Source organism: Parus major, chromosome 8, assembly GCF_001522545.3.
Source record: "Parus major isolate Abel chromosome 8, Parus_major1.1, whole genome shotgun sequence".
NCBI classification, from domain to species: domain Eukaryota; kingdom Metazoa; phylum Chordata; class Aves; order Passeriformes; family Paridae; genus Parus; species Parus major.
In genome coordinates this window covers 27,143,055-27,167,340 of record NC_031777.1, presented here as the reverse complement: position 1 = coordinate 27,167,340, position 24,286 = coordinate 27,143,055, and the positions used below count along the sequence as shown (strand labels likewise).

The window sequence follows — 24,286 nt, the reverse complement described above, 5'->3', positions numbered from 1 at the left end:
GCTCCGTGCAGCAGCTGTTCCTGCTCCAAGGAAACACCGAGCACTCCTGAAGAGACACAGCAAATAACATTTGACCAGTTACAGAGGGAAAAGGGAAGTCCTGGGGCTCTCAGCTCTCTTCTTGCCAAGCTAACCAGCCTTGCTTTTCCTGGGAGACAGGCTTTGTAAAGACACGGGCTCAGTGTTTGGACAGATACTTTCAGCCTGTTCTCCAGGGCAGAAATACCCAGTGATAGGAGAAGTCTTGTTTGCCCTAATTTAGCTGTTCCTTAGGACCCTGAGGAACAGCTCTCCGTGGAGAGGAGCTGCTTCACCAGGGAGTGTGTGTGAGCTGCAGCAGGGAAGGCTGGTTTTGCTGGGCCCTGCTGTCCAGAGATGAAGGAAACACTTGGTTCCCCCGGGGAAATGTCTGGTTTAATCACTCCGAGGTGTCTGGCATCGCTGTGAGGAAGAGCGTGGTGCAGGCTGGGTTGGTACAGAAGGGTGGGTGACACCTATGGGGAGACCTAAAATCTGGGGTCAGAATTACTGCTGGACATCCTCTCTCCTCAATTTTTCCTCCCCCAGATCAGAGCGTGCTGTGGGGGGATTGGAACTGGACGATTTTACAATCCCTTCTTACCTACACCACTCCAAAATTCCATGACCTTCCACGGCTGTGGACATCCCATGGACACACACGGTGCTGCCAGGGCACCCATGCAGGTGCCATTCTTTCCCTGGAAAAGCCAAGCAAACCTGATCTCTCCCTTTCCCATCCCTTTTTCCCATCCCTTTCCTGTCCCTTTCCCGTCCCTTTCCCATCCCTTTCCCCGTCCTTTTCCAATCCCTTTCCCATCCCCCTCCCATCCCTCTCCCGTCCCTTTCCCGTCCCTTTCCCGTCCCTTTCCCGTCCCTTTCCCGTCCTTCTCCAATCCCTTTCCCATGCCTTTCCCATCCCTTTCCAATCCCTTTCCAATCCCTTTCCCACGCCTTTCCCATGCCTTTCCCATCCCTGCTGCCATTCGTGGTTCAGGCTCAGCCCTGCCCAGGTGAGGCTCTCCCCGCCCCGGGGGCAGAGCCAGCCCCAGCCAGGTGTGTTCAGGCTCGGAGCTGCAGGGCAGCCAGAGCAGCACACGGAACATGCGGGGCTGAACATGGAGCAGCGAGGGATGGAGCTGGTAACTGCTGGGGATCTCTTTCTTCTGCTCCTGGCCCTGGGGAAGGATTTCTGCTTGGTTTTCTGCTGCTGTTTCGGGGCTGTTCTCTCCAGGGAGTGCTCGCTGTAGTTTATCCCTGGAGTGAGGTTTGCGCTCTCATCGCCGCTCCTGCTCTCTGCTGACCGCACAAATTCTGCTTTGCTGCCCCAAAACAGGGGCTCCCAGAGCCTGCTTTCTTCCCCTCTCACTCTGACACCAGCTGCAGTTGTGCCTCTTGTCTTATCAAGAAGTAAAGATGGGGTTTTTTTACTTATTCTGGGAGAAGCCGGGTTAATGAGTCGGTATCTGCAGCCTGCCCGGGGTGCCTGGGCTGGGCTCCAGCAGTCCCACGCCAGGGCAGAGGGCAGCACAGATTAAACATTTACCCACCACAGCTCCCTTGGGAATCAAGATAAAGAATGGAGTCAAGCAGAAAAATTCCAGGAGGGGAACAGGCAGTGCTTCCTCTCGGCTGTCCGGCGTGCCACGTCTTGAATGGGGTTTGTTTTCCTGTGTTGATTCGTTTTAGAAAAGCAGCTTCAGGAAACTAATGACAATTAGTTCGATTTAGTGAATTAATTGAGAAAGCTTTGGAGTAACCTTATTGCAGCATTTCAGTACCTGAAGGAGCTACAGGGGAGCTTGAAAGAGACTTTTGACAGAGCCCTGGAATGACAGGATTAGGAGAAATGGCTTCAAACAAAGAGGGCAGGGTTAGATCAGATATTAGGGAGAAATTCTTCACTTAGAGGGTGGGGAGACCCTGGCACAGATTGACCACAGAAGTTGAGGCTGCCCCACCCCTGTAAGTGTCCAAGGCCAGATTGGATGGGGCTGTGAGCATCCTGGTCAATGTCCCTGCTCCTGGAAGGGGGTTGGAACCCTTTAAAGGTTCTTTAAAGTCCTTTGCAATCCAAACCATTCTGGGATTCTGTAATTCAGCTTCCTTTTGGCTAGTCCAAGGTATCAGCACACACCTCCTGCTGGGGCTCCTTCTAAAGGCACCCTTATCATAGGCTTAAGATCTGCTTCCTAGACTGATCTTGATGTTAGAAGAACATTTTATTTATAGAGAGAAAATATGGAAAGTTTTTCTGCCCCCTGACTCCATAATGCTTCTGTCCCCTGACTCCTTAATGCTCACAGCTTTCCGGCCGGTGGAAGTTTGTTTCCTTTTTTCTCTCTTACTCTCTCATCTTGCGTGGGCTTTTGCCAAATGTAGTATTATTCACAGTCAATTATTTGGCCAGATGTAGCTGTAATACACATTGTGAGCTTTTGACAGGCCTTTAAATGTGTGAGGGTATTCTGCTTGTCAGCTGCTCTGATTTTTCAGGGGAGCTGAGCCCTCCCTGGGCTCCTGGGACTCCACGTGTGTCCTGCCTGTGACCTGCCCAGCACTGTGTTTAATCTGAGCATCTCCCTGGGCCAGCTGAAAGTGCATGGATGGAACAGGAGAGCTGCTGAGATGGGTTTGTGGTTTGAAACAGTCCCAGCTCGGATGGAGAATCATCCCTGCAGAGACAGGGAGAACTCACTGCGCCTTGGAGGGTCTGGCTAAGCTCGGCCCTGTGCAAGGAAACAGCATTTGCAGGAGCTTTTGGGGAGGGATGGATTGCCCAGCTGGGTGTGGGTGTGCAGGAGGTGGCCATGGGGTGCAGTTTAACCCCTTCCACCCCAGCAGTTCTCTGTATTTGTCCCTCTGTACTTGTCCCTCCTTCCCATGAGCATCCCATCAGGCTGCACTCTGGGGGAACCATATCCTACTGAGACTGCACTGAGGTAATCTCCCTCTTAATTAGGCAGATCAGTTGTTTCAAGGCAAGAAGAATAACAGTTTGAGGGGGGAAAGGCCAGCTCATGTCCATCCCACTTCAATTAAACTTAGTGCCAAGCTCCTGACTGTCACAGCCCATTTCTGTCACAGCCAGTGCCAGGGAAAGGCCTGACTAAAAACCCCCTGTCTGCCTCACCTGGGGCACACTGAGACAAGCAGGTACCTTTTCCTTTCTCTCTTCTTTGTCTCTGAGGGCTCTGATGAGGAACAGTTTGCTCCAATAAAGAAAACCAGCAAGGGGAGGTAAACAGCACTGAACTCTTCAAGCAGTGCTGCAGGACATGCAACAGCAGCTCCCTGCAGCTGCATTAGGGCACCTCACTGCTTTATTTCCTGTCTGGCATCACTGCAGGGATCGGGTGCATGCAGGATTATTTTTTAAATTCCATTTTTTTTCCCCCAAAATCTGATTTATCCTCAGTGTGCCTCTGGAAGCTTCTGATCCGTGGCTCACTGCTAGATTAGCCTGTCTGGGCAGCTCACACAGCATCAGGCTGCTGACCACTAATATGAAATATAATTGGAGCAATTCAAACCTCTCCCCCAAGGGCTGCTTCTTTACATCATGTACTACCCTGTGAAAGTAATAAAGTCAGTGAAAGGGGTTATTCAAGAGAAATTGTCAGTGTTTAATAAATCGTGCAATTAAATGCAATAAAACCTCAGTATGCTATTCATCTGCTCTGTCTTAACACTTAAGGCTGGGGCTTTTTTCAGAATAACCAAGTTCTGTCCTAGATAATTTTTTCCAATTTCCTCATTAGACAGGTTCTCGTGAAGCCTTGTGCTGAACTAAGCTGCCAGAGCAGAGCACCTAATGTAATCATGGCATATAAAAAGTTATAGAGCAGTTCAAGGACTTAAGTAGCTCATAAATTTTTCTTCATATTTTCTCCCTAGTTCAGTTCAGGGCTGAATTTAAACCATGGCACTGCAGGCAAAAATTGTGGTCCCTTTTCAGAGTGAGGGACTGAAACAAAATGTTCTTTAAGTGCCCTTTTAAACTGCACTGCCACTGATTTGCTCCTTTTCTTCAAGAACCTGAGGTCTGGTGCCTGTGTGGGAGAGGAATTGAGTGCCATGGCCAGTATCCATCACCTGCACTGGGAGATGCTCTTGATGTCTCTGTGTTTGGGCTGTGTGTGCTCTGCTTCCTGGAGTGGTCTTAAAGGCAAGGGGAGAAGAATCCAAAGAGCCTTAGGGACCCTGAGCTGAACCAGCACCTTGGAGGGAAGAGAATTTTGTCCCAGGGTTCATTAGGAGTGCAGCACCAAGGAGGATATTTATTGCTTCACTTATCCTGGTGGAGTTTTCTCAAGGAGGATGGGGATGGGCTGGGCATCTCTGGAGCAGCACTGGCCCCTCCCCTGTTTGGTGCTTGTGTACTGAAAATAAAGTGCAGCTTTCACACCCAGCAGGTGCATAAACAGCATTGCAGCACCTCTGCCAGGAAAGCCATAACACTGAATCCAGTCTTTGCCAGATCCTCCCGAGGGAAATTCTCCATCCCTCGGTGACAGTGGGAGAAGGAGGCATTTCCCCCGGCCACTCTGGTCTTGCTTGGTTTCTGTGCTGTACTGCTGCATTTCCCCCTGTTTTCAGCCCTTTTGTCTTCACCAGAAGTGATTTGTGAGCCTTTGGAGCATCCTTTGAAGGAGCAGATTCTCTTCCACTGCTTTCAAATTTTCACCAGGATCACCCCATCCTTGGTGACCAAGGTTGAGTGTGCAGCCTGTTTCTCTCTGAAAACAGTATGATTGTTTAAATTGCCTGTTTCCACCTCTGTAAGCAGCTGTTCTGTGCTCTCCTCTCTCCCCTCACCCAGGAAGGTGTGACTGATTTCAAAGCCCTCCGAGCAAAATTTCAGAATGACTCCAACTTGGCCACCAAGCTGGGGCAGAAACCTCCCATGGAGATGGCCCCCAAGCCTGGCTCTGCAGGGAACACCACCTCCAGCCCTCTGCCCCTGACTAAGAGAGAGGTGAAAGTGTCCAAGGCTGCCCATCCCACCTCCCAGCCCCCTGTGCTCACCCAGCACGACCCCTTGGCCCGGCCTCGGGGTTACAGGGAGCGGAAGGGGCACAGCAAAGAGCACGAGGGCAGCACCTCGGGGAAAGGGCTGAGTCCTCCCAAGAGCAGCTCAGAAAAGCCTCTGCTGTCCTGTGGCACTGAGCAGCAAGGATCAAGCCAAACAACTCCAGAGGACCCTCAGCTCCTGGATTCTTTCCAGCACGTGCTACAGATCTGGGAAGAGACTTTATCCCGCAAGGAGAAAACCAGCCCAAGAGTCCCAACCCGGCGGGCAGCAAACTCAGCTCCTGCTGAGCCAGGCAGTGATGGGATGCCAGGCTCTGGGAGCTCCCCTGTGCTGGCCTGGCGTGCCCAGAGGAAGGATGCTCTGCATGGCAGTGGGATAGCTCTTCCTCGGGCTGCCAGAGGACACAGCAGCTCTGATGGAGCAGGTGCTGAGGGTGTGGTGGCATCTGCGTGCTGCCAGCCGGGTTATCGCGCACCAAGAGAGCCACCTCAGCTCCAGAAAGGTATGGTGAGGGGTGTTCTTTACACTGAATATGTAAATACAGCAGTATATAGGTGATCTGGAAGTGCAGGATACAGCAGCAGGAGAGAAAAGCTGCTGAGGGTTGGGACCCTCAAGCAAGAGGCCAAACTGGCCCATTGGATTGCTCTGCTCTTGTCCTGGAGGTCCTGGAGGCAAGAAATGGGTCTCAAACTGTTGTTTCACTTGAGTAAGGGGAGCATTCCCCATATCCAACAAATTATTTAAAATATTTGCTCTAAGAAATTGCCCAGGTTTTGAGAGTAGAATGGAAACTGAGGACAGGAGACTGTCTTAGTTTTGGTGTGATTTGGCTGTTTGCAAATGGGACTTCACACTGATGTAAAAGGCTTGGCTGGTCTGCAGAGACAGTTTAATTCCAATTAAAAGAGCTTAAACCTGAATTCCCCCCCTCCCTTGCACTCTCCCAGCTTTGCAAAAGGTCATATTTAAGATCTGAGAAGATATTTCTTAGAGAAACCGATGCTGAGAAACTCAGAGGCCGTGCAGCTCCTCTTGCTGACGTGACTGGGTGATGGGGCACTGAAAACCTTTGTTTTCAGTGTTGTAAAGTCTTTTAAACAAAGACTGAAATCTTTGTTTGCCACGGAAAGCCTCCTCACCTGGACTGAGCACTGCAAACAGCCACGGCCCTAAGTCCTGGCAGATTAAACTGTTACAAGCACAGAAAATTGGGCTGGTATTTTATAATCCAGAGGAATGGAGCTGTTGAAAGCTGACACCCCAACACTGTTCAAGTGGTAAAAATCAGTGAAAATGGACATTTCCATTCCCATTTCATTTCCATTTGTTCTGCTGTTCTGGTAGCGAGGTGAGAGACCCGCTATGTGATGGGGACACTGAAACTGGGAGGAGGCAGAGCTGGTTAGAAATGTCAATATAACAACTAATTATCCTACCTGGATTCTTGCTTAAATCAGGGCTAATTGCTGCCTGTCCTTGTGCTTCTCTGGAGCAGAATCAGAACTTCCCTTCTGCCAGCCTGGAGCAGGAAAATGGTCTTACAGCCCTGGGAGCAAGTGGCCAAGGATTAAACCTCTCCCCTCAGCTGAATCCCTGGGTCCTGCCCCTGGGAAGCCTCCAAGACCCCCAAAGGTTGATCTCAGTGCTTTCCAAAGCACAGTGCCTTTGGTCCACAGAGGAAATGAAACAAGTAAGAGATATTTAGTCTTTTCCCCCCAGATCTGTTCTACAGAAAACGAATTAAAGTGTGCGGTTTATTGACATCTGTAAGGCTGCGATTTCCAGCACGCAGAAATCGTTGTTACTTGTTTATAACTCCTTCCTCAAATATTAATAGGAGCCCAGCAGTTTCAGTGGGGCCGATTTTTGCTCTTAATCTGGGAAAGGGATCTGGTTTTCCAGGCTGGACTCCATCCCATGCTCAGAAACCCGCTTCCCTCCCAACTGCAGCGTGCTGAGAGCAGTTTACAGCTGGCTGTAAAGCAGCAGCAGCTGCCTGTGAGCTGAGCTGGTCTTTATCACTCCTCTTCAATGGGAAATGCCTCGACTCTGGAGCACACAACTGTGGGAAGGCACAATAAAATTGTTAGAAAATAGTCTGCTAATCCCCCCCCACCTCTGCTTTAAATACAACAGAGGGCAACGTCGTTAAGTGTTCCGACATCAAGAAATGCAAAAGTTCAGATTCCCATAATAAAACCCTCTTGATGTTCCATAATAGAATATTCTGGACCACTTATTAAGCTGCTAAGTGGTGTTTCTTTATAGATACAGCCTTAATTATAGCCAGATCTTTAGGCACAACTTTTGATGAATTCAAAGGGAGCTGCTTTTGTAAGAAGGGCTCTGCTAAAATCTCTTTTTGGCTTTACAGTGCCAGTGCATATTGGCATGCCCTGGCTTTGATAAGAATGGGAAGAAAAGAGAATTTTTCACTGAAACTCTTTTCTAGCCTGCTTGTCTTTTCTAAATATATTAATTTGATGGGAGGAACTAGCTACATTTATATGCCATCATTTCCATGCCCTCCCAATATTATCTGCCTCTAGAAAGCCTGAGGTTGTTGTCTGGAAATGTGAAATAATAATGACATTGAGGGGGCCACGAGGAAGGGCTGTCCCTGTCACACCTCCCCTGTGCTCTGTGGGACATGGGCTTGCCTTCCAGCACTAATCCTGTGTGTCTTTGTGTGCAGCTGCTGGAGAGGAGGATTACCTGACCCCTGAAAGGTGAGCCTGGGGAGAGGCAAGGTGTGGCTCACAGGTGATGGGAACATCCCATTTCCCTGTTCTGGAGGGAATGTCCCACTCCTGGGGGCAGCAGCTTGCTCCAGGGGGTGTTCAAGGAAGTGTGCAAGGCCAGGTTGGATGGGATCCTGAGCAACCTGGTGGGAGAGGGAGGGTTTGGAACTGGATCATCTTTAAAGCTCCTTCCAACCCAACCCATTCTAGGACTCTGTGTGAGCCTACATGGCAAGCTCAAAGCTGGCTGGGATGACCCTCTCCTAATGGAGAAAGCTTCACCCCTCTTTTCTCTTGTGGGCTCTTAAAGCCTCATGGAGAACCATTTCCACGTGTCTTTGGGTCTGGTTTAGCTGCCATTGTTTTAGTTGCACCATCATCACCCCCTGTGTGGTTTTTTTGCTTCCTGTTTGCTGTGTACTCAAGTTTTGTGTTTTTAGAAAAGAAATGCTTTTGAAAGCTGTTGCTGAAACAAAGCCCTGGCATAGCCAGCAGGTGTTGGGGGTTTCTTTGCCAGCAGCAAAGGAATTTGTATTCCTGCACGATTCTGTGATCCTGTGTTTGTGCAGCCAGCACAACCAGGGCACAGGAGCCACTGCCTTCACTCACCATCCCATGCTGAAGTGAGGTTTTTATCCAGTGGTGGCCCAAAATCACTTGAGTTTGTCTGAAACAGCTCAAAAAGCTTGCAGACAACAATTCTTTTGTATGCAGGGAGATCCTGGCTTTTTCTGGTCTCTGACTTGTCAGAGTGGCTGTGCAGCAGCCTGGCTTTTGTACAAGAGCAGCTAAAGTGGAGGAAAATATTCATACACATGTTTTGTTGTAGTTGTGAAAAGGGGAAATGGAACAGCTGAACCAAAGCAAAGAGAGGGGAATTCTTAAAATACTTTCTGTGCCCAAACAACTCCTCCAGCTATTGACAGCAAATTGTTCTTGACATCATGGGGCACTCCTGGCAGCGTGGGCTGGTGTTAACTTTTCACCTGTACTTGTCAGAAGAGAGCTGGTCGAAAAATGACCTCCTCCAAGGCTGTTCTGCACTGCAAGAAGCTGTTCTAGCAATGTCATGCAGCAGGATTAGCTGTCTCACCCCAACACTTGTGATATGGTCTTCACAGTAGGTCACTTGTTAAATATTAACTGTGTGATAACGGGGGAAATTAATTCAAGAACTCTGGCATAAAAGCAAAATAACAGCAGTTTGGGGACAGGAATTCCCCTCCTGGGAGCCTCACCTGGAATGAATTCTGGTCTCTTAGAGACCCTGGGACAGTTTTTTGTGCTGGCTGTTCTTGAGCCGTGGTTGCTTGTGAGGATAAACACGCAGTGCTGGGGGGCTGCAGGGGACACCAGGGGGCTGGGACAGCCCCTGCTATCAGCTCAGCCTTCTGCTTCCCTTTAGGGGCTGTTCCTTTCTCTGATCTCTTGAGTTTCATGTTCCTCGTGTCCTGGTTTGCCCTTGGTCCTTTCTCTGTTGAAGCTGAGCTGTGACAGAGGGGTGATTCCAGGGGAAACTCGCCCTCCCTGAGGGTTTTTACAGACTTGCAGATAGAAGTTCCTGCTAGAATTCTTCCTGGTGCTCTTTCCCCACCTTCCCCTGTCCCCCATGGGTGTTACAAGCCGTGTCTTGTGCGTTTGCTGCTTCCTGGCGCGTTCCTAAAATGCCAAACCCCAGCACTGTGGGCGGAGGGGAAGGCTGGTGGATTCTCCAGGAACGCTGGCTTTTCCCCCTGCACCTACTCCCAGATGACACAAATGTGAATTTCTGGAGGAGGGAAGGAAAGAGGAGAAAGGGGAGATGTGCCCTGGGCTGGGGAGGTCAGAGCTGGAGGTGCTTTCCCTCCTCCTGCAGCTGGGACGTGCTGCTCGTGGTGTTGGCATGGAATGGGTGGCTGGACAAGCTCAGGACCTTTAAACATCCCCTCTGCTTCCTCTGCCTTCCCTTTTGCTCCCTTCCACCAGAAGCCACGTGCCAAACAGTGCAACTGGGAATTGTTATCAATTTCAAAGCACCAGAGTAGAGTGATCACCTTGGAAAACGCTGCGCTCCTATTTCCTTATGGGGTTTGGGGTTTTTTATTTTGGTTTATTATTTTGTTCTGTTTCTACTTGAGGGATTGCTGTAGGCAGGAGACTCTAACCCTGGTAGGAAATCTGATGTGTTTGAGCCCTCTAAATGCAGCCTGGCCTCCCAAAGGACAAGCAGTGGGAGCGTGGATTTGGGAGGAAGGTTCAGCTGAGCCCTGCATCTGCCAAAGGTCTCCTCTTCCTCCGAGGAATTCCTGATTACACTTTGCTTTTTTTTTTTTTGTAGGCCTCACTATCAAAGCCCTTGATTTCCTTGTCCTTAAGATGAATATTTTTTTTTTCATAGCACTAAAAGGGACAGGAAAAAAAATAAAAATCTTTTCTCTCTTTTTCATCTTCTCAGTGCTCAGCTTGAAGAGCAGAATAATTATGAAGAAACCCCGATGTACCTGAATCAGTCTGGGGACACCACAACCTTGTGTGTCATTGAAGGTACTTTGAAAGGCAGGACTGTGAGGTGAACTATGTGCTAGCTGGGAAAATGAGCCTTTAAAATAGGAAATAATACAGTTTCTTGTTGAGAGTAGTTGAGAAGAGCAGCTGCACAGTGGTCTGGGAGAACAAGGATCACTGTCCTGTCCCTCTGTGCAGTGTGAGGACTCTGGGGCAATGACAAAAAAAGTTAAAATTTTGGGGATAAAATGATGCTTATAGTAAAACTCAGTGGGGAATATCATAAGACATTGCCCATGCAGAGGAGAATAAAAAGAAGATAGTGAGGCAAACCTCAGCATCTCCTTGGGAGCAGAAAGGCACAGACTACAAGACTTTTCCAGGTCCATCAATATTTTTTCCCAGTATAATTATCTCTACCAAAGATGGCACTGCTCCGCTTTTGGGGAGGTTATTTCTGCAAAATGCACTGATTTTGTCTCCCAGTGGGAAAGGAACCCTTGGGGGGGACTGCCTCAGCCCCCTGGGATTTCATGGAGCTCTGAAATTGTGGCCAGTGAGGCTTGGAGCTGCAGCCCCCTGCATGTGAACCAATGCTCAAGGAGCAGAGGGAAGGAGCTGCAGGACATGCTGAATGTCCATGCTGAACGTGTGCCTGCATGCTGAGCATCCCATGAAGCTGAGTTTTGCACCTTCAAGTGCAGTGACTTTAACAGTGACTAAAAATTAATATCTGTTCATAAATATCTTCCCTAGTACCCAAGGCAGAGCCTCAAAAACACAGGGTAAGTGTCTTCAAAACTTCTAATATCTGTGTTTCTTACCTGCCAAGAATTTCTCTGTGTGTTGTCTGTGAAGACTCTCAAAAATTAAATAAGAAATTGCAGAGGGGACACAAAGACTGATGAGATCCCCAAACATCCCAGTGGGAAGAGTCAGTAGCCTTGACTTCCACTGCAGAAATGTGAGGAAGTGATAACACCAGCTGGATAAATGTTGGTGGTAGACCAAGTGTTAATCAGCAATATCCAGAACGTGAATTTTTTGGAGAAAAAAAAAAAAAATGCACTGGAATGTTCTGGAATTTCCTGCCAAGGGTGAGCTGGTGCTGGTAATTCTTCTGTGAGGATGTGAAAGCAGAATTGAGCCAGGCTGCTTGGCTTGGCAGCACACTTGGGGTTCGTAAGTAAGGACAAGTGTGGTGGGAACAGCTGTAGGGGCTTCATCCCCTGCTGCAGGGATATCTCTGCTGACTTTTCTCACCTCCCCCTGGCTGCAGAGGGTGACAGGGGGCACATCCTGCAGGGAAGGCAGGAATTGGGGTCCCCAGGGAAGCCCTGCTTGGCTGGGCTCAGCTGAGGGCACACAGCACCTCGTGCCAGGAGATGTCCATGTCCTGGCTATCAGCTCTGCTGAAACAGGGGAAAATACCCCTTGTGAAATGTCAAACTCCACTGTCAAGTCTTGTCTTGCAAAGCCATCAAGCTGCCTGGGAAACAGCACAGCTCTCTATCTCTGTGTGATTTGCAGAGAGGTTCTCTGGCTTGGCTGGAGTCTCATTTTATGGCAGGCTGGGAAATCTTTATTTAAATTTAAAAAACTTCCTCCTCCTCCTCTGCAAGCTCTCCTTTCTGTAATAGCTTCCATGCTGACCAGTGGCCTCATTGGTCCAACCCTAGCACTGTTTTATTATCCCTGGATAGTTTGTCAGTGTGTGTATTCCCTGTCCTGCAAAGTAGATGAAATATCCTTGTCTGATGACTATTCCAAACATAAAATACTTCTGGGCTTTCTAAAGAAATATTTCTTTAAATGCTGGTTGACAGCTGAGGCCTTGTATGAAAGCTTGACTGCTGAGAAAAGCACAGTGGCTGAAGGCTTTCCTCTTCTTTATTCTAGAAACAGAAGATTTTTCCGTTTGCCAAATCCAGGTAATTTCCTTTCCTCTCTCTCAAACTTCTTCTAGCCCCACAACTGATTTGGGTTAGGAATTGAATATTGTAACACTCAGTAAATAGAAATAAATTTCATATGACCAAGACAGAGTAGATGATGTTTTTCTGTGCCAGCACTCATGGTTTCTAAGATTGTTTTCATTCTAAAGCATATCTGGAGGGGAGATTGTGAAGAATTACTCTGTCCATTCCTACTGAAACCTGAACAGTGTAAAGGGGGAGAGTTATGAGGCTCTCAAACTGGGGCACCTGGTTCTAAGTCCAAGGAAAGGTCCATTCTGAATTTCACCCTACAAATGTCACACTTTGAGCTCCTTGTGGTGTGTATTTATGGTCACTGTCCGAAGGCTGGGTTTTTTGGTGGTGATAGAAGAGTTCTGTGATAAAAAGGGGTCACTTTCCTGGGAACTGTTGTGAGGTTGGGAAATAAAGATAACAAGTCCTTCATCCTGTTGCTGTTTCTTCTTCCCTAAATCTCAGTACAGTGTGGTGAGAGGCACGTTGTGTGATCCAGGTGCCACCACAAATGGATCTATTTTGTCCTTCCCTGCTATGAGGAAGTAATCATATTAATTAGTCTCTCTCCCAAGAATGATTTGCAGTATCCTTGAGTGATCACTGGCCTTTGGGTTTAGATTTGCCCTTACTTTGCTGGTGGTCATTTGGGCATCTCCCTCATTCAGAGGGAAAATGAGCTATTTATTTGGGCACTGTCATAAGGCAGTGTGTTTGTGACTTTGCTGAAGTGTCTGTGTGCTGAGATCTCTCTCATTTCTGAACACTTCAGCCCAGAAAGAGCTCTAATAGAGGATGAAAAAGAGGGAAAACCAAGTCATGAAAGAACGAAGCTGGAAGAGAACAACATTTTCAAGGTATTGTATCCTTGAGTTTAATTTTAATAATTATTATAGGGTGTCTCTTCTCCTTCTGCCCTCCCTCCCTTTGGGAAACAGTTGAAACTCAAGCCCTTAATCCCAGGGGGTTTCCACCTTCTATTTTGCTTGTTGATCACTCAACTGCTTCAGCCTGAAAGGTTGATGGAGAAGGGTGAGAAACTGCTTTAAGTCCACAGATCATTCATATTCTTATGGATGCATAGATATGAATGGAAATACACATTAGATATATTTGTTTCTAAGGACTGCAGTGACCACACTGAGTGTTTGATCCCAGACAGGTGGAGGTGAGTACATGACTCCCAGCAGCCGTGCCAAGGCAGATGGCAGAGGTGTGCTGAAGGTTCTGCAGGGGAAGCAGGATGTGACCAGTCCCCAAACTGCAACATATCCAACCCCACCAGGGCTGGCAAAAGGCAGAGCAGAGCACTGTGAGTATCTCATTGCACCACTGAGTGTTTCCTCAGTCCCCAGCCCCATCTGCTGCCCAAATGTCTCTTCCATATGGGAAATAACGTTAAATTTGGATGCAACTCTTGAACCAATTTAGTTAAACCGGGGCAAAAGGTTGCAGGAGCGTTTGTATTCTGGTCTGAATCATTTATTTTGGCTGTGCAAATAGCTTCCTAAGTTGGTTAACCATCTGCGTAACTGGGGCCGAGGTGTTTGTTTTCCTAGCAGATTGCCCTTATCCGTGGGAGCTGAAATCCATCTCCTCTGCTCCTTGTAATTTATGGAGTCTCAGGAAAGGGGCTGGCTAGGGCTTGGGGTAGAAATACGTGTGAGCAGCACAAGAGCCTGAAGTGTCCCTGTGTCCCTCACTGAGTGGGTGATGGCTCCTTGCTCCACCTCCTCGTGGTGCCAGGCTGACTTTGGGCTCCTCCTGTCAGGGGACCCCGAGGCAGTGACCAGAGCTGCTGCTGGGCACCTCAGCTGCACAAATAAACCAAATCACATCCCCTCTGTCAGCACAGGTTTGCAACTCCAGCCAGAAATGCTCGTGGGTCGCATCCAGCAAGGGCTCTGCAAACCACTGCTGTGATAGGGCAGCATTTCAAAGATGAAAGAGAGAAAAGTGCCTCTGTTGGGCTCTGTGGACAGACCCAGGGGTGTGAGGGAGAAAGTGTAAATTGACTGTGACTGTGGTTATTTTTATTGGTGTGGTTCCCAGGTATTTCTCTTTTTATTATTATTATTATTATTATTTTAAATCACCTCATAATAATTTTCTGGTTTGGTTGGTGTCTGTTTCTGTAAAAGATCTTGCTGGTTTGCTTGACCTTTGAACAGCTGGAGGTAATTTCTGCTGGGATTTTTTTTTTTTTTTAAAGTACTCCAGGTGAGCCTCCTGCTTCAACAGAGGCTGATTTGGAGAATTGTTTGGTCCACCCATACCTGCTTTTCTAATTCGCTGAATTTGGATGTTCTGCAGGAGTTTTGGTCTGTAGCTGGACCATATTGAGGTGGTGCCTACTTCCAGCAAGATCTGCTGCATGAATCAGAATGGTTTGGGTTGGAGGAACCTAAAAGATCCTCTCATTCCTCACCCTGCCATGGGCAGGGACACCTTCCACTAGCTCAGGTTGCTCCAAGCCCTGCCCAACCTGGCCTTGCACATTCCCCCTGTTCATTTACAAACACTATCTGCTTTTATTTGTGTGGCTGTGTTTCTGCCTTGCTCCAACTCTCTTAAATCCAAATTAAGGTTTTAACATTGCCACATAAGAGTTCTCCAGTAATAATCTGTTTCTAACCTCGTGAGGCACAACTGCCAGGCTTGATTCCAGCCCTCAGTGAAATCCATCTCAGGGGTGCTCATCCTCCTTGGGTCCTTTCCAAGATGTTGATTTACAGGTGTATTCCAACAGACTGGTTCATTATTTGGATCCTAACATTTCCACCAACCATGCCAAACTTTCTCTGCAATCACTTCTGTGGAGATCCAAGAATAATCTTTTGGATGCTCTTAGGTGAGGAAGATTTGGGTCAGAACTGCCACAACTGAAAGAATCTACAGACATTTTAAATTTTCTAAACATAAAACATTTTTATGACTTTTAAAAGTTTTAAAGACGAAATCTTTGAAAATGATTCACTTTCATTTCTTGAAGTGTCTCAGAGCAGAGCATTTCCTGGACTCCTGGAATGGAAAATATACCTGTAGGCTCTTATTTGATGTGTTCCTCTCAGCAGTTGTCCCTTCTCTGAGAGAATTTCCTCAGAAAAGCTCCTAAAGCAAAGGTCCTTCCTCATTTCCAGGGCACAGCGTGGCTGTTGGTGCTCCAAGGCCAGCAGGACCAGCCTTGGACCAAAACCTTTGGCAGCCTCTGCAGGCACCAGAGGACATCTATGATGACATTGAGGAGCTGCAGGACAGACTGTGAGTGTGGACCTGGGCTCCTGCAGTGCCTGTGTCTATGAAATGTCCTTTCAAATCTCTCCTGCAGCAAACCCCCATGTCACACTTGTGTCTTCCAGCAGCCACGGCTCAGATGCCTCAAGTTCCTTCACTTCAGACAGCAGTAAGTGAGGAAGCTCAAACAGAAGCTGCTTTTAATTTGGGCTGGTCCCTGGGAGATGCTGGGAATGGTTCAGCTTCACTTTCAGCATCTACAGTGTCTCCTTCTGACTGGGCTGCTCTGAAAGCCCATTAGAACCCATGGGGGCTAGTGTACATGTCTGGCATGGAATTCATTTGAGCAGCCCTGAAACCTCTGTAAGAGTAAAATGTGAAAGGTCTGGGTGCAATTTGTCCAGCAAACCTCACCTTATTGCTACTGAGCAGGGCTTGTCTCAATGGCTTGCCTTGGTTTTAAGTTTCAGGAAACAGCTACGAGGAAACATATGAAGATGTTGAGATTGGGGGTGATAACCCAGCAAAACCAGAGTAAGTTGCAACTTCTGTAGCCTGCATGTTGAAATTCTGGCCATTCAGCCTTGCTGTCACATGCCAGGTACTGGCTGGAAGCCTCTTTTTTTCCTCCTGACTCAACTGCAGAGAAGTTGTTGTGTGGGTGGGTTTCTTCCCTTCTTCCTCCCTCTTTCCCCTTTGGCTAACACTTAGGGAGCAAAAAGTCATTACCAAAATTAAATTCCAAAGCAGTGTGGGGGATTTTTCTTCCTGTAACACCCTCCATCCTTTGGAAGTACTGCCCTCCCAGACCTCCTCCTGCACCAGGCACCCAGGACAGTCTCACTTGCCTTCTCTTGATTAGAAGTGTTGCTCAGCTGTAGCTGAGAATTGGCACCTTATTTGTGTGGTGGTGCTCAAGGGACAAATTGTCCCCATAAAACAGGACAAAATGCTCACATTTGAGATCACAGAAGGCTGGAGAAGAACCTGATGTGCTGTAACTAACTTACAACCTGCTCTTTTTTTATGCAGCCTCTCAAGATACTTGCTTCCACGGGGCGTGCTATAAAACCAATGAGTTTTGCAGCCTCGGGTTTATGCGTTGCCTGAGCTTCCCAAACGCATTAAGAGGTGTAATGTGAAGTTTAGTTGTGTTTTCTGTGGCTCCCTACCCTCCTGCAGTAAAAAGTTGCCTTTGTAAGGAGCTGAGACAGCCTTTGGGAGAGGCCTGTGTGGCACAGAATTGCTTGGGGTGCATCTGGTGGCTCTCTCCTGAGGAGCAGCGTGGGAGGAATAATAAGGTGTTGCTGCACATCTGCTTTTCCCTTATGGATGGCCTGCATCTGGATCCCAGTCCAGCCTCCACGTGCCTGTGTGTGACAGAGAGGAAGGGAAAAGGGGAAAGCTGAACCCCTGGAGGTGACAGGATGGTTATTAAAAGAAGGAAGTGTCATTTCTCTGCAAATTGAGTTGTGTGGTGGGGAGTGCACCAGCTTCTCCATCCAGAGGGAAGCATGTTCCCAGACAGATCTTGAGCATCCCTGGCCCCTGGGAAGCACATCTGTGCACATGGGTGCAGAAATTAAACCCTCTTGCTGATTCACAAAGGGAGCAGTGCATCTTGCTGGGGCTGCAAAGGAATTCCAAGACCATTTGGGACCAAATTCACAGGTTTCAGAGGTCAGGCTCTTAATCCCCAGACCAGCCTTTCTGTGATCTCTCTATTGATCCCACGTGCAGGATTAAGTGTGCTGAGGCACATAAAGGGTTTTTAATGGTCCTTGTGCAGGGGTAATGACCCCCAGGGGAGGATCTTGGTTGCTTGCAGATCCTTTACAAGAAAATTGCAGTGTAGGTTTGCAGCCCTCTGTAAACTCCAGAGAGGAGTGTGTGCCATGGAGCATCCTCCTCAAGGACACACACAGTAGAAATGTGTGATGGAGGGTGGCTCAGAATGTGCCCCTGATGTCTCCTTTAATGGTCACTGCAATGCTTCTGGGTAATGCTGCCCTTTCCCCAGGAATTTTCACTCCAAGGAAACCTGGATCACCCTCTAGTTGTTGGGTCAGAGGAGAACAACTTCAATTAACACAGAAAAGCTTAAAGCTAAGCAAAGATATCGGCTTGGACTTAATAATTAAGCACCTTTTGCTGTGCTGGTGCTTATTCCAGAGAGTTTGTCATCCATATGATGCTGTTAACACTTAAATTCTCCTTCTGAGCTGAGGTCCAGGGTCTGCTGCCCTTCCCTTCCCTGCCTCATTATCTCTGGGGCTGCTTCTGCACCTCATGCCTCTTTTCATCTAAAACCTGTTTCTCTTTTGGACAGAACAGAAAAACAAAAGAGATTTGGAAACCTGTTTAAGATAGAAAAGTTGAAGCTGAACCATTTCAGGCTCAAGGACAGCCTAAGGTAGGAAAATGTTGGTGGTCCCACCCTTTCCCCCTTCAAACCTGAGCATTCTTCCTGGCAGTTATTTGAGAGCAGGAGGTCTAGGGGTAAGAAATACAGCTTTTTTGGGGAAACTTAGGCCAAAAGTGCTTCTATCAACTCACTAAGAGCTACTATGGCAGATGTGGCCAATGTGCAGCTTCTCCAGAATCTCTGGCAGGAGGAATTTCCAGGAACTGTTCTTACAGCAGTTTCCAGGTTTTCATAGATTTTCTGCTGCCTTTGGTACCTTTCTGATACCTCAGCATGACACAAGGTGCACAAGGGAATGTAGAAAGGTGCTACCTGCTGCCTTGACCTGTGAGCCAGGATTAGGGACAGCCTTGCTGATGTGGGGTTTTATTCCAAGTCCCATTCAGAGCCAAGCTGGCAAGAGCATCTGCTGAAGAAGTTTAAGTGAGTTTTCATTCTAACAGGATAGAGAGGATTGCATAACTTCCTACAGTGCCTTTTTGGGTACTCTAATATCCAAAACTGTCAATAAGTTTCTGGGGAAATTGCCTTTTCCTCAAGAGTGCAGAACCTGCAGAACCTGTCCTCCACTGCTGCCAGCAAGTGCCTCACCCTGTGCACTGTGAATTCCAGGAAAACACCCCCTTCTCTTATTTGTTTGGAAATTCCAGGTTAAACCTTTCCTCTTTCCTCTTTCATGTCAGGGAGGTTTGTTTTCCTTACAAATCTTTTCACACAAGGTGCCCTGCAGTGTCTCCTTCAAATATAAATATCATTATGGGGAATGACCTGCCAGGTTTTGTGCCATTCTCTTGTCTCAAAGAACCCTTAAAGCTCCTGAAATCATCTTCAGTATCTACAGACATTGTCACTTTTGAATTCCTGGACACCCCCTGGTGTTGGCAGGCTTACAGGAAGGAATTACTACTGACTAAAAATTCCAACTATCCAGCACCCCCCTTGCTGTTGAGAGAGGCAGCAGGAGTTTGTGCTGTTCTTTGGATGCAGGGTAGATCTTTCCTGCCTGATGAACACTTGGCTCTTGTTGCTGTCAGGAAATGCTTATTTAGCAAGGGATTTCATTTTGGGAAATGCTGTTGGTACCGTGGAGCCCATGCACCCCAACTTGTCTCTGTCACTTCAGCAGCATCACAGGCAGCTTTTTGGGGCTCCTCATGGCTTTTGGGGCATTGCTGATGTGCAGATTTGTTTCTAAAAGCCTTTTTTCTATCCACAGACTGGTTTCCATTTCAGTACCAAATTTAGGTAAGCACCTACCTGTAGCTGGCTCCTGGGGATTTGTGTTTGAAGAGGCAAATGTTTTGTACAATCAGCTTGGTGCACTGTGCCTTTCTCAAAATCATGTATTTGGTAGCAGTAGCTTTGAAGGCCTGATAGAAATTTCTGTTCCATTTGGGAGGGGGGTGGTGTTTGCTCATTTTTGGGTGGTTTTACTTTAAAGAAGAGCATTCCTCCTGCAGATCTGGATATATCCAGGAAGGTAATGTGTGAAACAGTCCATGCAGAGCCACTGCTCCCAGGCTGGCAGTGCTGTGTGAGCCCATGGCACTCTAGCAAAACTTTTTATTTTTGTAAAACTCTTTATTCCTGATTGTTGGAGGGTCAGAAAATGGGGTGGATACAGCCCGAACCTTGAGGAGGTGCTGGAGTGAACACAGCCAAATCCTTGTACTGGGAACCCTGCCTGGGCTGGCTGCAGAGCAAAGCTGGGGCTTTGCTGCTGCTCCTGCTCCACCCTCGGAGCTGGATGGCCAAACCCATGCAGAGAACTGCCCAAAAACACAGCTAACCAACCCCAGCATCATTCACTGTGCTGGACCTTTGCTGGTGTTTGGCAGCTCTGAGACTCTTCTTGCATATCCTCAACCCTTTTGGGTTGAGTGACGAGCAGCAGCCCAGTTTTTTCCTCTGCAATAGATTATTTGGGGTGCCAGGCTCAGAGTGACATCTCCTGCTCATTTTCTGTCCTGCACTTGGATTGACAGCAGCTGTCTGCCAGGAGGAAAACGTGTACGATGACGTCGAGGTGGGGCAGGCAGAGACCAGGTGAGGAGTGTGCCCTGTCCTGGGGTTGGGATGTTCCTCCTGGCACAAACCCATGCCTGGTGCTGTAAGCCACTGAGGGACATGATCTGGTTGGGATTCAGCCCTCTGGAGGCAGCCCAGGTGCCCTCCTTGTGTGTGTTGAATTTGGCAGGATATTTCCTCGCCGTTACCCGGTTAGCGCCAGCGATGCGGAAAGGAGAGAGCAGCTCCCTGAAACACGTGAAAAATCAGATCTTTTTCCTAAGGAAGGAAAACTCCATCTCCCAGACCTGATTATCAGCCCCATCCTGGCAGGCTCCTTGTCAGAAAAATTACTTTTAATAGGAACAGCATGTCCTGGTGTCTTGCTGCCAGATGACTGCGGTGGCCGCGCGTGCTGGTGTAAATCACAGCAAGTGTTTGCATTTCAGGGCAGGGCGTGGGGGGAGACGGAGAAAAATCACGGCTCTGGGGAGGGGACACAATCTGCTGGGAAAAACCTGAATTCCTGCCTGTCTGTTCCTCTCAGAGGGAAGGATGAGAAGTACAAAGTCCGCATGCCAAAGCTTCGGGTGATGAGGGAGTACAAGGACAAAAGGAAAAGCGTCGACGACGTGGAAAGGTCCTGATTTCCATCCTGTGTTCCCGTTTTGTCTGACTTTTGTACACGTCTCTTGAGTGGCTTCAGGATGTCCCTGACTGCACAGACATTTTGTGTTGGTTGGTAGTCCAGGGTCCTTTCCCTTTGAAGCCAGAGTTCAGGAATCTCTGCAGAAAATATCCCAAGGGTGAAACAAGCTCTTGGGTCTGAACTCAGAGCAAGGGGGGGATACCCAGAGGTCTCATCCTGAAGTCTTGTCATGACTTTCCACTGAGCTGAGACAAAAAGTTGTTATTTGCTGTATATTTGGCTCCTTGTTACTATCTTAGTAGGTTTAGATTAGATTTTAGGAAGGAATTATTCCCTGTGAGGGTGGGCAGGCCCTGGCACAGGGTGCCCAGGGAAGCTGTGGCTGCCCCTGGATCCCTGGGAGTGTCCAAGGCCAGGTTGGACAGGGCTTGGAGCAGCCTGGGATAGTGGAAGGTGTCCCTGGCCATGCCAAGGGGGTGAAACCATTCTATGATTTTGGCAAGGGCCTTGTATTTTAGAATATTGATTATTTGGGCTGATTGCATTGATTCTTTCCGTGCCATTTCTGCATAAAAGCAAATTTCTTTTATTTTTTTTGGTTACTGGTGCTGCAAAAATTCACATGAAAGTGGGAGATTTCCTTTCCCTTTTGGATCACAAAAATGTGCATCACAACAACCCTCTTCATGACCTAATACCTGTGACTTTGAATGTAAATCAGAGACCCATTTTTCAGGTACTCACCACAGAGCTCCTGTATGGGGCTGCTCTAACACCACTGGTTGTGCTGTGCAAAGGCACAGGTAAAACTTTACAGACCATGGGGGAGTCCATGCAATTTCAACTTTCCCTTGGAGACCACAAGTCCTGCCCAAGGAGGAATCTCTTCACTGCTTTAAAGTCCCTAATTTCAGCTCTTGTCTCCTTTCCTCTTTAAGTGCATCAAAATGAGCCAAGGATGAATAATTTATTACAAATGGGTGGGGGAGATTTTTGTTTGGTGGTTTTTTTTCCTGTCTCAGTTTTGAAATGAATGCTACAGCTGTAATTTCGTGTGTCACAAAGAGTGGCATCCCCATATGCAGGGAATGCCCCAGTCCCTTTAAGTGGGTTGTAAGAACTTGTTTTCCACTTCACAGTGCCATATAAATGTCTGCTTGGGAGACTTTCTCCTCCATGTGCTAAAAAACCCAAAGAAAATCTGGAGAGCTGTGTCAAACCCCACTTCCATAAATGACTCAGGATGAGAGTTATCTGGGGACCCTTTATTTCTGAGTATAAATAACACCAGAAGGAGACAAACTGCTGGGGGAAAAGTGAATTGTTGACTTCCATAAAAATGGGGCTGATTTGAAACACTCAATAGAGTTTATTTGTTCCCACGCTGCTTACAGACCAAAAAAAAAAAAAATAAATTATCCTAAATGGAGATACAAAATGGCTCAAGTTGTGCCTCACTCAATTTGAGTTGTCTATTCGCCCTTTTGTGAGAAATAGGGATGTGAACAGTGTGCTTTGCTTTTCCAAGGGTTCCTTGCAGACAAGGCAGGAATTAGGGTCTGGGTTGCAATTTCAGATGTGCCAGGGGTTATTTAAATGGAGCTCAAAAGTGCATATATGTGTGTGTGTGTGTCTTGCTGCAGAAATATCTTCAAATTCAAGAAGAGCAGTGAAGAAAAGGGCAAGAAGATGGACAAAGAAGAGCAACTCTTTAGAGAGACGTTCATGGTGCGTGTGTTTCTAGCTGTGTCAGGGGAGGAAAGCAGCTCTGTGGCTTGTTTAAAAGACACATCTTGTTGGTCCTCAGCTGTACTGGGAGAGTTGTCCCCTCACCTGTTGCCTTCTCACCTAATCTGGGGTTTCCAGAGGAGAAAAGCAGCTCTGTGGTTTGCTTAAAAGACACCTGGTGGAACCTTCTTGGTCCTCAGCTGTGCTGGGAAAGTTGTCCTGCTGCCTTAGGATTTAGCTTTTAAATTTTTCAAATCCTGTACTGCATTAGTGAATAACTCTAAACTCCATGTAAAGCATTAGTCTTCACATTTTGGTCAGACAAAACAGTCCCCCTAGGCCTGAGATCCAAGGACACCTCACTGCCTCAGGCCCTGAGAAGTGTAAACAAGAGTGAATTGAGGGGGAGCAAACTGGGGGTAAAAGACTTCCTAACCCTAAGCTGGAATTGGAGCATTAACCCCTGATATCTAAATGCACCAGACTCATAATTGTCTGTAAAACTGGTGAGCATTGTCCATCCTGGGTGTAGCCTCTGGGAGGCTTCTGACTGCCCCATAAATATACATATATTTACATACAATAATATATAATAAAGTGGCTTTAGGCAGCCACTTCAAGGCACCAGTCCCACCCAGCTGTTGCCTTCTCCCCCAATCTGGACCTTCACCAGGTGCATTGCTGGGGTTTCCCTCCCTCCCTCTCCCCAAAACCTCACAACCCATCCCCAAATCTCCTCTGTGCCTCCCTCCCCGCTTGTTGGTTTTCAAGCAAGGCCAACACCTGGTTCAGAGCCAGCACGGTGGCTCCCTTTGGCCACTCAGCCCAAATCCACGGCATCAATGTGATGGATGGTGAATATGGTGTTTATTGCAGGGGAATTTAACATTTTATAACCTAGGGGCACTGTGTTACTCCCATCTGCCTTCATCACAGCTAGGTGCTATTGGCTAATTGCAGGGGTCATTACCATATTACAAAGAGGGGATTTACTAACTTTCTGTAACATCCCCAAGTCTTCCCAATGCCAGGCCTTAGACCACAACTCCCACTGCCCTCAGCGAGCTGCAGGGTAACCACAGGCCTCTCCCTGTCCTGCAGTACCACAAGGAGATCCGTGTGCTGGCCAGGGCCAGCGCTGGCCGCTCGGTGGCCAGCCAGCGGCACGCCGACCTCCCGCTCACAGCTGGGGAACAGCTGGATGTCATCGAGGCCGTGCAGGGCCACGCCGTCATCTGCCGCAACGCCCAGGGCAGATGTGAGTGTCTGCAGCCCAGCTCTGGGTGACAAATCAACCCCCAAACCACAGCACGGCCTGCCTTGGCTCACATCTCACTCATTCCCTTCCTTCTTCCTCTTCCCTCAGATGGGTACGTTCTGCTGGAGCACTTGAACTTCAGGTAAACTCGGATTTTTATTTATTATGATGCATGTTTTCCTCTCTCTCTCTCTCTCTCTCCTGTGTGGAGGTAGCTGGAGGAACGTGCTTAAAACTTCTGAAGGCAGGGGGAGTTAATGTAAACAGCCAGCATTAAATATTAAATAAGTATTTCCAGTTTTGCTCTGCCCCTGGACAGGTTTCCAGTCCAACTGCAGCTAAAAAAAGCCCTGTCCAGTCATGACTTGTATAAATTGGAGATTCCTGACTTGCCTTCAGATATGCCATATTAATCCACATCTGCTGCAAACATGGGCCACTCGGTGTGCCTCGCCAAAACACACCCTTAAATTCCCTGCTGCAGCATTTCCTTGCATGCTCATGCATAATTCATAGAAATGAGCCTCCTCTTACCCAGGTGGCCCTTGCTGGGAATTATTTTTATTTTTTTTTTCCTTTGAGACAGACAGTACTAACTGCCCTGAGAGCTGCTCTCCCCTGGAGCATCCCTGAAGGTCTCTTTTGTGCTTCCTGCCTCGGTGACAGCCCACGTTGGTCAGCTCTGGGGTGGTGATGGGAATGTAAATAAAGCTGGGTTTTTTTTTTACACTGTT

At 47.9% G+C, this 24,286-nt stretch overlaps 1 protein-coding gene across 5 annotated transcripts; it reads left to right on the top strand.

The window, feature by feature from the left end:
• Positions 1-1,055: 1,055 nt before the first annotated feature.
• FYB2 (FYN binding protein 2) lies at positions 1,056-24,286 on the top strand. 5 transcript variants are annotated; one of them, XM_015636499.3, is made up of 20 exons: positions 1,056-1,160; positions 4,841-5,555; positions 6,552-6,746; positions 7,752-7,785; positions 10,232-10,320; positions 11,038-11,066; positions 12,181-12,212; positions 13,024-13,108; positions 13,410-13,563; positions 15,392-15,512; positions 15,611-15,654; positions 15,950-16,019; positions 17,815-17,898; positions 19,127-19,155; positions 19,896-19,956; positions 20,465-20,557; positions 22,210-22,294; positions 23,396-23,552; positions 23,661-23,694; positions 24,139-24,286. In XM_015636499.3, exons 1-20 carry the CDS (start codon positions 1,137-1,139, stop codon positions 24,146-24,148), a joined length of 2,145 nt encoding a protein of 714 aa, XP_015491985.1. In that variant the 5' UTR covers positions 1,056-1,136; the 3' UTR covers positions 24,149-24,286. The 5 variants fall into 5 exon arrangements, 4 of the variants coding, with proteins under 4 accessions (XP_015491985.1, XP_033372233.1, XP_033372234.1 ...); XM_033516342.1 differs by lacking the exon at positions 1,056-1,160 and adding an exon at positions 1,583-1,678 and having other exon boundaries at positions 15,614-15,654; XM_033516343.1 differs by lacking the exon at positions 1,056-1,160 and adding an exon at positions 1,583-1,678 and having other exon boundaries at positions 19,899-19,956.